General features: G+C 38.3%; 1 protein-coding gene across 2 annotated transcripts in view; it reads left to right on the forward strand.

Annotated features, from left to right (window-relative positions):
* The first annotated feature begins 1410 nt into the window (after positions 1-1410).
* NAPG (NSF attachment protein gamma) overlaps positions 1411-12713 on the forward strand; it is a 975476-nt gene continuing 964173 nt past the window's right edge. Inside the window, exon 1 of one of the 2 annotated variants that reach the window (XM_044067357.1) lies at positions 1411-1600. In XM_044067357.1, coding sequence (XP_043923292.1) covers positions 1545-1600 — 56 coding nt within the window. In that variant the 5' untranslated portion in view covers positions 1411-1544. Of the gene's footprint in view, positions 1601-2063; positions 2186-12713 lie in introns of those variants that run through there. The other variant, XM_044067358.1, reaches the window with a different exon arrangement.

The following is a 12713-nucleotide window of genomic DNA, read 5'->3' on the forward strand; positions in this document are numbered from 1 at the left end:
AATATATATATATATATATATATATATATATATATACATATATGTATATATATATATATATATATATATATGATGCAACATCAGGGACAATTGAGGGTGTTTACATATTATCGCAACCACATTTTCACAGTTGCAAAAATCACTTTGTTGACTACAAATGACCGCATAAAACATTGTAAGGTGTTATTCCACCTCCTTACTGGTGGCTAAGTTGGGATTACCTTCAGGAACGCAAAATCTTGATAAAGGCATCTTCCCCTTTTTGCGTGCATTACAGACACATGCTTGAAGTGTCACAGATGCTGTGTGAGTGAAGAATGTGATATTTGGACCGTGAGGAACGAATCCTTCAGCGAAGGAAAACACAGAAAAAGGAAATATGGTTTGGGTGGTGAACTACTACTTTTGTAGACATGTGTACACATACTTGCAAACAGTCAGTGCAATGCATAAGTTGCCCTAAGTAATCCCTTTAAAAAGTGAGCATGGATGAGGTTAACAGATGATTGTATTTTCGTTTTTCAAGGAATAAACTGGCAGTACTGATTTTGTTTGTTTGTGTGATGCTGGCATGTTCAGTCAATCAGGTAGTACTTAAGTGATTATTCATTTCAGTAGTGCTGTAACAATGTTGATTGCTCATTGTATGTCTTTGTCTTTCTATGTGGTGCGCATTTCTCAACAAGTGCAGTTAGCACTGCTTCAAAACAGTCTTTTTTTTCTAGGAAAGCTGAGTGTCAAGCTACATGTTTCTTAAACTAAGCAACATACTGTCTTGTAGGAGTCACACTTTAATAATGACACAACTGTGATGGGCAAATTTCATTATAACCGTTATTTGGCTGCATTTGCTCTCAGGAAAAAAGGAACGTTCAGCAGGCGGAGTTGGAATAACAGACATGCTGGCAGTACAGTACATAAACCAACAGCAACAGTATGTTTTTTTTTTTTGCATTTTATTGACAGCAGTTCAGAAAACAGCCTGGACTGTTAAAGAAAACACACCATGTAACATTTTAAAAACATTAAGGAACATATTTCAGGCTCGGGAACCGACCACTATTGCCGTGAAAAATGTGGTTGCGATAATACTTAACTACCCAATTGAGATCTATCGGAGATACATGGTTAGTAAATCAATACATAAATCCCGCAGTAACATCCTAAAAATGTCCAAGATTTAGCTAGTTTTATAGTAAAATACGACAGATACAGCTATAGAAATCAATTCCTTATATGTAAAACTTCTTTTCTTAAACAACCCATTTTAACAAACAAAGCCAAATCCCGACATATCATTAAATAAGTAATCATAATACTATTCCCGAATGAAAAGTAAAAAATCACTAGCAATAGCAAAAACGATGGAATTTACACATGCGCAGAAAAATCAGCTAAAACGCCTGCGTACAACAGGCAATGCAGCAGGTGAGGATTGGTTCCGGTAAGACGCAAAACGTAACTGGTTGGAAAAAGGACCGCTGGAAATTTATGTCTATGGTATACAATTTACATATCTGTACTCTGTGCAGTAGAGGTGGGAAATGGCAGCTCAGAAGATAAATGAAGGCTTGGAACACATTGCCAAAGCAGAAAAATAGTAAGTGTGTTTTAAGTAGGACCATAATATGGTTGATATGTGTGAAAATGACAAGTCACGCTAGCTGACGGGGGAGGGTGTTTTCCAAGTGAATTTTTTTAATATATTATTTTCACGGTAAGCCAGCACTAGTTCTTATCTTTAGTTGTGTTTGCTTTCTGGTAGGGATTGGTCTGTACCTCTTGTTGCTGATTGGTTATATTTGAGGTTGGGTATCAGCCTGTTAGTAAGAATTCTGGATTATGTAGTTATACTTCATGCCTTTCAAGGCAACGTCGATGTTATTGTAATTCATTAAACTACAGTTCCTAACACACCTTGCTGGTTACGCTGCTGTCAACCGATGTGGACTAGAGAACTGTCAGATTTGAAGTGGCGTGTTAGGGCCAGCACCTCCCATATTTAGTGTAGTGGTTCTTGCTACCCTTTAAGTGAGCGTTTTTTGACTGTGCTTTTTAAAGAGTGGCGCGTCATTTTAGTGTATGTTATATGTAGGTAGCTGTCACAGCTTTTGGTTCCCAGGTCTTTAGATGGGTTCTGCATTTTGGAGGAAGTTGGGCGTGCTTGCACAAGTAGAATTAAACGGTAATGTACAGATTATCACCTGCCCAGTAACTAGCTTGGCTTCTGCTTTCCTTGTCACTAGATGGACACTGTATTTTGAGAGCAGTTGAGCATGTTTACAAAACTAGGTTTTAAAAAGCCTTGTCTGCAGTCTTGCATGTAACTAGTGGCAAACAACCCATTTGATTTACATCTTGTCTTTGACCGTCCCAGTTGCATAACCACATCTAAGTAGATGGGAGGGGGGAGGTGAGTGAATATATACTTATTGTAATGATATTAAAAAAAGTATAGTTTTGCTTAGCTGGTGTGTTTGGGGGGGGGGGGGGTGTCTACCACAAACAAAAGCAGTTTCCTCTGTAATAATAGAGGGGAAACATTCAGGGCTGCTGCCCTCTTAACGCCCTCATGGGTGTATCTAATTACTCTTTTATAAAGTTTCTTTAAGTATGGTGATAAATCAGATGTGCTGATTTCAAAATTTAAGTATTTTTTAAGTGATTTTGGTATTTTGCATTTCCGATGGGTAGTAGCAAGCTCTATTGATCACTGTCAGAACATTATGATCAACCCAAACAAGTACCAGAATTGAGCCAGATGACAGATCTTGACTTATTCCCCTAGTGACAGTGTTAATGGCAAAGGTAGTCTTTTTAAATTGCTTGTTTTATTTTTCTTAGAGAGGGCTTGTTTTTTTTCCTCTTGAAAGATGCTACCCTTAGTTGAGGTGGTGAAGAGCTTTGAGTCAGTCTGTGGTGCGCAGTAGGGTTAAATACTTGCAGTAGAACAAAATGCATGCAGCATTTTTTTAGAACGAAATAACAAATGTACATCTGATGAGCCAACAGGATAAGAAGAGTAAAAATGAAGTGCATGAAAAAAAAGGTTATGATGTTGCTGTTATTTTCATTATGAATTTGAAAGCACTAAATTAATATGAAAATCAATAGTCTAGCACTGCAGTGTGTAGTATAATTCTTCAGTATTCTGTCTTTTTATTATAGATCTTGTGGCTTTAATGCTGGACAGCATAGTTTGCTAGAACACAGTTCTTGAACTTCTTATTTGGAGTAGTGTGTGTGTTTTGTGTGTGTGTGTGTGTGTGTGTGTGTGTGTGTGTGTGTGTGTGTGTGTGCGCCCGCATTGTATCTCTTTTCATTTACTGTCTGCCTTCATCTCACCTTCTCTCTTTACATTCCAGTCAAGCATGTTATTCAAAACACTGACATAGACTTCAGCTTCTTGCCATGGTACTGGTCACTAGAAATCTCTGTTCTCTATTTGATTTTTTTTTTTTTTGCATTATGTCTGTATCCTTTTTGTTACTCAAGTAAAATAGGGAATGAGTTAAAATGTGTCATTTCTGTTTTTTCTTCAGTTGTTTTTGCATCAGATCTGTATTCTCTTATTATCCAAGTAAACTGAGTGAGTGGTGCACAATCCTTTCTGTTGTGAATGCATGTAATAATAAAAGAGACAAGGCAAATATCAGATGATTGAAAAGGCACAGAAATGTTAATAACAAGGCCTAAATGTGCATGTCCACAGCAAGTGGGATTTGGCTTTATTGGTCTGAAGGTAACCATAAAGACTTAAAAAGTAAAAGAAAAAAGTCATGGACATTCATAAGTCTTGTGGCTGAAACACTTGATGCCCTTAAGGGGTCATTTGCATACATCCCATGTGCCTTCATTACAGGTGGTTTAAAGTATCACCCTGTGATAACTGTAGCTTGGCTGGGTTTTTCTTGCAGTGTGTGTATCTGTGTCGCGCTCTCTCTCGCTCTCTCTCTCTCTATATATATATATATATATATATATATATATATAATCTCTTTCTCTCTCTCTCTCTCTATATATATATATATATATATATATATATATATATATATATATAAATAATCTATATAAATAATGTGTGTATGTGTGTGTCCCCTTCAAAACATCTAAAACCCATAACATCTAAAATGTGCATCATAACATCGAACACAACAAATCACATTAAAATAACACCCCCTCCACATATAATGATACCAAACACACTTTTTACTACGTTTCTGCAGGGGGGCTCCCCCCCCCCCCCGTGAATTAAATATACCAACTCTGAGATCGCACTACAGTGGGAAAAAGTTAAATTCCTAACCCCATTGTATCACGATCACCATAAAGAATGTACACATAATGTCTATATCACTTACCTGTGTGGCCTACAAAACACATACAGAGTGGCAGAATAAACACTATATATAAATAGTATAAATTCCTACACTATATAAATAATAACTATAGAAATAAAAACTACAACATCTCATAGTGATACCACAAGATTAACAGATTAAACTATAACATTTACATGCTTAATGATACACTATTATATATAATATATTTTAGATGTTATGAAATGTGATGTTTTGGGTTTTAGATGCTCTGCTCTCAATGTTAATTAGATGTTATGGGTTTTAGATGTTTTGAAGGGGACCCGTATGTATGTATGTGTATATATATATATATATATATATTTTTACATGTATGTATGCATGCGTTATTCTATATCTGTAGACAAACATGCATATATATATATATATATATATATATATATATATATATATATATATGTGTGTGTGTGTGTGTGTATGTGTATATATATATATATATATATATATATATATATATATATATATATATGATACACACACGTCTGTGTGTGTGTGTATATTTGTTTTCCATGGTAGAACATTGATCTCTGTAGACCTTTTTCAGACTTAGCTAGGGAGTGGTGTCTGGTCAAGTGACTTGCTCTGAATTCACAGTTAGATAATGGAGGCTGAGGGAATCAAATCATTCATCAATGGACCACAGGAAACAGCCTGTTTACAGCTCATTAATCCTCTAAATCAACTGCCTGACTCACAGACGCACACACGTGTGTGTGTGTGTGTGTGTGTGTGTGTGTGTGTGTGTGTGTGTGTGTGTGTGTATATATATATGTGTATGTATATATATATATATATATATATATATATATATATATATATATATATATATATAGTGTGTGTTTGTGCACATACGCAATTATATGTATAGATATATAGATGTGTATAGGCACACACACACACCTTATCTAAACAATCGTGATTTACTGGGGAGTTGCCTGGGGTAAGAGAAGTTTTATTTGCATTTATATTTTATTTCTTACCACAATTTTTCACTGTTTATAGGAAGGAAGGAAGGGATGGCTTGTAGACAACATGATTTACTTTGATTTATATTTTGTTGTTTTGCCTTTAATTTCACTGTTTGTTGTTAGAAAGGGATAGGCTTTAAACAGGCAACCTAAGGGACCTAGTCAACTATAAAGTCACAAACATTGCAGAGAGGACAATCCAGAGCTTATCTAAACAATCATGTACTAGTTTGTGATGTAGTGATCTTTACTGTTAAACAGAGGTGTGACTGCAAGTGATAGTGAGCAGAAGCTACTGCTCACATTTGTGTGAGATGTAAAGAAATTCCAGCTTTTTTCTGACTTTCAGAACCTGTATGGTTAAAACATCAACTTTACTGTGTAGCTTATACATTGTGCGATTTTTCTCACAGTAGTTGATTTAAGTTCTTTTTAAATTCTGTGGTATGTGGTAACTGATTTTGATTATTCTTTTCTTTTATAATTGTTTTATTCATTTGATTATTCTTTTCTTTTCACATTATTAATTTGAAGTTGAATATGGATTTCTTAAATGAGTATGCCATTAATGATTTGCTAAAGCATGAATATCTTGTACAGTGTGATATATTTAAAGGTAACGCCTGATAACACTGGTGACCTGTTTTCCTCATGTCAAAAGTTGGATGACTTGCTTACCATTATTAGCAGTAAATCTGGACTTGCAGATGATAAATGCACTTGTGCAATTAGCATGGCTTGGAGAACTGTTCTTGCATAGTAGTGAATGGTCTGGTGATATAAATAATGTTAGTCAAAGATCAAATGGAATTCATTTAGGTAAGGATGCGTCTATTGTCTGTAAAGACCACTTGACCCCTATGAAACAAGACGATGCCCCTGACAACTTTGGAATTCTGGATACATTATTCAGCAATTTGAGGATTCTGAGTATTTAGAAGAAAATGCAAAAAGAAAAGTTCACAGCAAATAACAAGGAAGAAAAAGAAACAAACTGATGTCTGTAAAGTAAAGAGAGTACAAAATAAAAAGGACATTGCTTTGTGTAACACACATATTACAGGGAATGTTAACATTTTTCTGTCAGAAATCTTCAGTATACAGAAAAATGCATTATGTTTTCAAAAGAGAAGGTAGAAAAAAGAGGCAAGGGGCAGGTAAAAAGGAAGAAATCAAAATTGAATATGGATGGATTGAAGAACATTACTGTAAGAAAAAAAGAAGACAAAGATAGATATTGATAACATAGCTCAAGATGTGTATGTACCAAGCCAGCTGGATGAGAATTGCATGATTGCAAAGGTAATGCACAGTGAAAATGGTGGTATTAATAGAGCAGATATTATTGAATTAGAAGTTGAAGATTCTTCAGATCTGGTCTTAAAAGATATTGTTGTAATTGGAGATTCGGTTAATAGAGGAACTGATTTCTACATATGCAGAGAAGATAGTGAACATTGAATCATGTTATGCTTGCCAGGAGCAAAAACAGAGAATGTGAGACAGGCCTTAGAATGTGCTAGGACTATCTTTCACAAAACACATGTACAAAGGAGAGTCAGGTCACCATGAATGAAAACATTTTTTTGGGTAAATACCTATATGAAAAAAATGTTTTGTTTTTAAAAAAAAAATGGAAATGTGTAGAACATCAGAGCCTAATTTTGGGCACAAGTGTTCAGATAAGATGAAGAAAAGTTTTCCAACAGATATTTTGCAATATTTCACAAACACAAGGCAGGGTTTTGCCAGGTCGAAAATTTAACAATTCACACATAACAACATTTTATGCATCTCTGATGGTTGTTAATGCTAGGAGCATTATTGATAGTTTTATTATTGGAAAAGTTTCTACATTCCCACAAGATTGATGTTATTGTTTTGTGAAACATGGTTAAAGAACAATGACTGGAAACCAGTTCTGTCAGGGTGTAAGTTTTTGCTGTAACAGACATTTTGTAACAAAAAAATCAGGTGGAGGTGTTATCATATGTTGTGATAGGGATTAAAGATAGTTCTGAGACCTGTGATTGTTACATGTTCAATTATAACACTAATACTATAGGTTGTGTAACTGTGATGGTAAATACAGCCCTGTAACATATAACAATTGTTGGGGTGTATAGACCAATGAAGTCAGGGGCTGATGAGCTGTAGAGAAATTTATACATTTCTTGCATGAAGCACAGGAGGGAAGAGTAATAGTGGCTGAGGATTTAAATTTACCAGAAACAGGCTGGAATAATACTGATTCAACAACATTAGTAAGGATGTTATTCACAGTTTATGTTCAGGAATAACAACTGCTTCAGATTGTGAAAAAAATACCAGGGAAAGGAACGTACTAGACATTGTTTTGTGTTCCTAAAGAAATTAACTTCATTACCACCACTGATGTGCAGTGATCATGAGGTTATAAAGGTTAATTTGTTGCTAGATATTTCTGCCAAGCTGAAAGCTAAACTAATGCACGGTAGATTGACAGATTATATGGAAGCAAAGTAATGGCTATGTAAAATGAATTGGAATGATGCGTTCAGTGGAAAAACTGCAGAAGGAGTGTGGAGAATTTCGCAAGAGAAATTGAGTGCAAAAAATCAAAACAGTGTTTAACCTCAGAATCTAGGCATACAATGCCAGGGGGATATATTTCCATAAGAACAAGACACCTGATTAAGGTGAAAGAGAAAAAATAAGAAATGGAAAATAAGTTGAACAACAACTTTGAAAGCTGAAATAAACAAGTTGGACAAACAAATTAAGAATAGTTTGAGACAAAATCAAGAAAATGTTGAAGAAAATTTATATAAAGATATTGAGTTTAATAGGAAATCATTTTTTACATATGCAAGATGTGGAAGAAGTAAAGACAAATTGATAAACTGTGTGTAGATATTAAAATTTATTCTCAGACAACAGATTATAGATATATTTACAAAGATATACAGTTTGCCCCCACAAAGGGGGTGATCAGTTCTAGTAATATCCAAGTAACCACAGATACTGGAATCAAAATAGATTATATTGAAAAATAACCATGCAAACTGGATCCAAACAAAGCACTGGGAGGAGACAGAATAAGTCATAATGGCCTGAGACCACTTCAGCAAGAATGTATAGTACCATCATATCTGTTATTTACTAGGTCATGTAAAAATATGAGGAGATTCCTTGGGATTGAGACGTGCTTATTAACCATGTCTTTAAGGGAAAGGGGAGTAGGACAAATCCAGAGTCGTAGACATTTAGTCTACTTTCATGTTGTGGAAAAATAATGGGGAAGGTAATATTGGATACGTAATTGTCAGAACTGGAAAGAGTGACACTTGAAACCATACACCAAGATGCATATGAAAAATATATCTAGTACCACCTGTAACATGATATTCTGTAACAATACAGTAACAACTGTGAATGAAAAAAATTGTGCTGTGATGTAATTTATATAGATTTAACTTCAGCGTTTGACAAGGTCGTACACAAAATATTGATCAATAAATTACAACAACAAAGTATTGAACTACTCTTGATAAGAAGGATGGCTGTATGATTTACAAGTAGGACATGGCAAGTATCCTACAGCAATTGGACAGGTGTAATTCTTGGTTACAGTCAAGGCGTCCCACAGGGCTCTGTTGTAGGCCCTTACTTGTTTAGATAGGTCTGAAAGACACTCCCCCAGATTCAGCAAGCTCTGCATGGAGTGCAGGAATAGTACAAGAGCTGCTGCATGCAATATGGCCGATGAGGGATCCAGGATTGAGTTCCCGAGATGTGAACGAGCGCCCCTACACTATTCCCGCACGGACACCACTGCCATATATTAATTACCACATTTGCTGGTGAAAACCATGCAAATGAGTAGAATTAGCGATCCAGGAAGCAGGCAGGCATCTGTGCAAGAATAGTGTAACCTGCAGAAATATATTCGGTTACTAACCCAATACATTTCTGCAAATTACAAAATGGAGGCATGACAGCTTGAAAGAAAGCATATATTCTATGTAGTAGGCATGCCAATGGCTAAATATATGGCCATTGGCATGAAAAATTGCTGAAATTTTATAACAAATATTTTATTTTGTGGGCCGATCTCTGCTGGCAAACGGGATTGTCACGAAAATAATAAAAAAAAAAGGGGGGGGGTGAGCTTTTATACCCAAATCTGCATTTTGCCATAATGGTCAGTGGCATGCATAAAGACAATACCAGGGAATAGTGGTTGCTATGGGGGAAGGCTCAGTGTGAGTGTGGTAGCTATGAATTAGCAGTCTGGTGTATGCAAATTAGGGGATTGATACTGAATCACAGATTTCCTCTCCAAGTTAGCTTGCACCCAACCGTGTAGGTGCAGCAGCACCATTGTATAAGTAGAAGAGGTGGATGACCTCGTAAGGGGGTGTGTCATGCATGCTGTAAGCTTATTGGAGCTCTGTGGCCCGTGTTTGCCCTAAGCTAAGCACAGCTAAGGAAGGGGCTGTGTCTTGCATTGCTGAGCACTTTCCTTGCTTAAACGGGTGTGCGCGCCGCGCACTAGATTTTAAACATAAAATAAATAGATAAAAAAAACAGGAAATGGAGCAATTTTCACATCTGAGCACTGGTTATGCGCAGCGTGCCTCAGGGCTTAAACGGGGAGGAAATGGGAAGGGGAAACAGCAGTAGGAAGGCAATCAAGGAGAACTAGCATAGCTGGCAGGTGAAATGTATCAGAATCGGCCAATTACACAGGCAGCAGCCCAGCACACTGCTATAAACTATGCAAACACCTTTCAGTCTGTTTTCTCCACAAAATCTACACCACCGGTGTACAAAGATGGGGAAATTTTACCTGACAAAACTAACAAAATGTTAGGGGCTGCTATTGCTCTCATACATCAATATGTGCAAGAGGCTGAGGGTGGTGAGGATGTGAATGCAGACGACCATCCCATAGTGAGGAGAAGAGTGTACAGACGCAGGGTAACCTACCAGGGGGGGTACGTGAGCTGGAGGTAGTGGAGCGCTATAGGGTGGACAGGGACATTCTACAGCAAATTGTTGAACTGTGCTGGCCCCGCTTCATGCACAAAACCAACAGAGGGGAACCCATTCCAGTGGATACCAAGGTATGTGTAGGCTTAAGAATACTAGCCACAGGTGCCTTCAAAGGCCAACTGGGGATATCATGGGAATCTCACAGGCATCAGCATTCAGGATACTCCACCAGTTCCTGAATGCCAAGCCAGCACATGTCAGTGAGCACATGTATTTCCTCAACACCTATGAGGCGTTGACCAACAATATGCATCTCTTCCACCACATAGCAGAATACCTTGAGGTAGTGGGTGCTATAGACTGCATGCACATACTCGGCAAAGCACCACCCGGTGAGCGGGGTAGTGTCTGCATAAACCGCAAGGGCTTCCCCTCCATCAACTGCCAGGTCGTGTTCGTTGCCCAGGGCATTATCATGAATGTGTGTGCTGGCAACCCTGGAAGCTATCATGACTCCCACATCTGGCATATGACACAGCTGTACCAGTCATCTGCCAGTGGGGACATCCCATATGGCCACCTAGTGGGGCATGCCAGCTATGCACTGGAGCCGTGGCTGATGGCACCCCTCAGAAATGCGCGCACACACACACACCTGAACAAGAACTCCATAATGAGGACCCGTACAAATCAGAATCCTTGTATAGCATGTGTTTGGGATGATCAAGTCATGGTTTTGATGCCTTAACACATCCGGTGGAAATTTGCAGTACTCTCCAGCTATATGTATACAAATGTTCATAGTATGTGCCATGCTACACAGTATGATCCTGTGGAAACAGCTGCAGCAGGAACAGCACAGGGCAGGGCCACACAATCCCCCACCAGTACCAAGGCCATCACAGGCATTGAGTGACTCTGAGGAGGAACTACCTGAGCCTGCCCCTGTAGGCAGAAGCATGCCCAGTATGCCCAGGCCTTGTCAGAGAGGCAACGCATAGCACATACACTGACAGGGTACGGACTCAGATCACACATACAGTAAAAGGGATGCCAAATATGACACTACCTGTGCCTTACCATGTATAGGCAGTGTACTGTGTGCATCCGACATAGTCAGCCCTCCAGCACTATCTGCAGTACTGGCCCAGGCACAAGGTAAGTCACTCCTCCTATCAATTAGTGAATGTAGTAGTATGGTCCGATTCTAATATCTATGGTATGGATGCAAGCATGCAAGGGAATTGTGTGGCTGAATTGGGTAGCATCAGGCAGCTGACGGCTATATAGAACAGCAGGAAATCCATAACAACTACTGGTGTCAACAGACTAGGCAGTAGTACACAAAGTGACATCTCCTACCGCAGTACATGTGGTGGTCCAAATAATTGGGTGTCCGTAGGCCACACACATGGCTTTCAGTGAGGGTACACATACCCACCCCCAGCGTCACCCAGCAGGGCAGGTGTAGATTACCATAGAGAAAGGTTGGGCTAAGGCCCTCAAATGATGCCAATGGTGAATAGCCCCCCTACATATCTACACAGACATAGTACAACAGGTCTGGTAGTTGCATCATAGTTCTGAAAGGCAAGACGTCTGAAATTGAAATGTATGCTGATACAATCTAACATGTATATTTTACTGTTTGTGCAAGATAGGTCACAATACAGTACTAAATGGAAGTAAACAGAGTAAGTGAAATACCACTAAAGTCATTGCAAATTTAAGTCAGGTGTGCCTCCCCAACCCCATGTAGAAATGTAGTAACATGCAAGTTTGTGGAGTAATATCAGTGGAGCACATCCCCAACCCCATGTAGAAATGTAGTAACATGCAAGTTTGTGGAGTAATATCAGTGGAGCACAATGTGCCAGAAATGTCCCAATCAACATCCTAAATTGGTGCATGTCTGCAATATTTCAGGGGTCAGTGTGTGCTATGTTTCTGTGTGTTTAATGTTGTGTGGAAGTGGTCAGCATGTAGGTCTGCATGTTTTGTCTCAGTGGCCCTTGTACAGGTACAGTACTGTGCGTGACAGGGCTATGTCCCAATAACTGCAGTGCCAACCAATGTTTTTTCTCAGCGACACCCATGTTAACGGTTGTACACTGTCCAGATGTCAATAGCATTCAACGGTGGAAAGCCAGACAGGTCATGAACAAGGGGCCCTACATGGCAACTCTACACAGGTGGAAGAACCCTGTGCAGTGCTTACAGTAACTCTGGGTTGCATACAACTGTGGAATTATATATCTAGAGGTTAGCTTAACATTAGTTAACAATCTAACACAGTCAACATAACACAAATGCAACGTCCTGTTGACAAATCCCAGTAGCATGCCCCCCATTAGAACACAAATGCAAGGCTATGCTGACAAATCCCAGT

This window comes from Protopterus annectens, chromosome 3.part1 (genome assembly GCF_019279795.1).
Source record: "Protopterus annectens isolate FY-2018-M chromosome 3.part1, PAN1.0, whole genome shotgun sequence".
Lineage (NCBI taxonomy): Eukaryota > Metazoa > Chordata > Ceratodontiformes > Protopteridae > Protopterus > Protopterus annectens.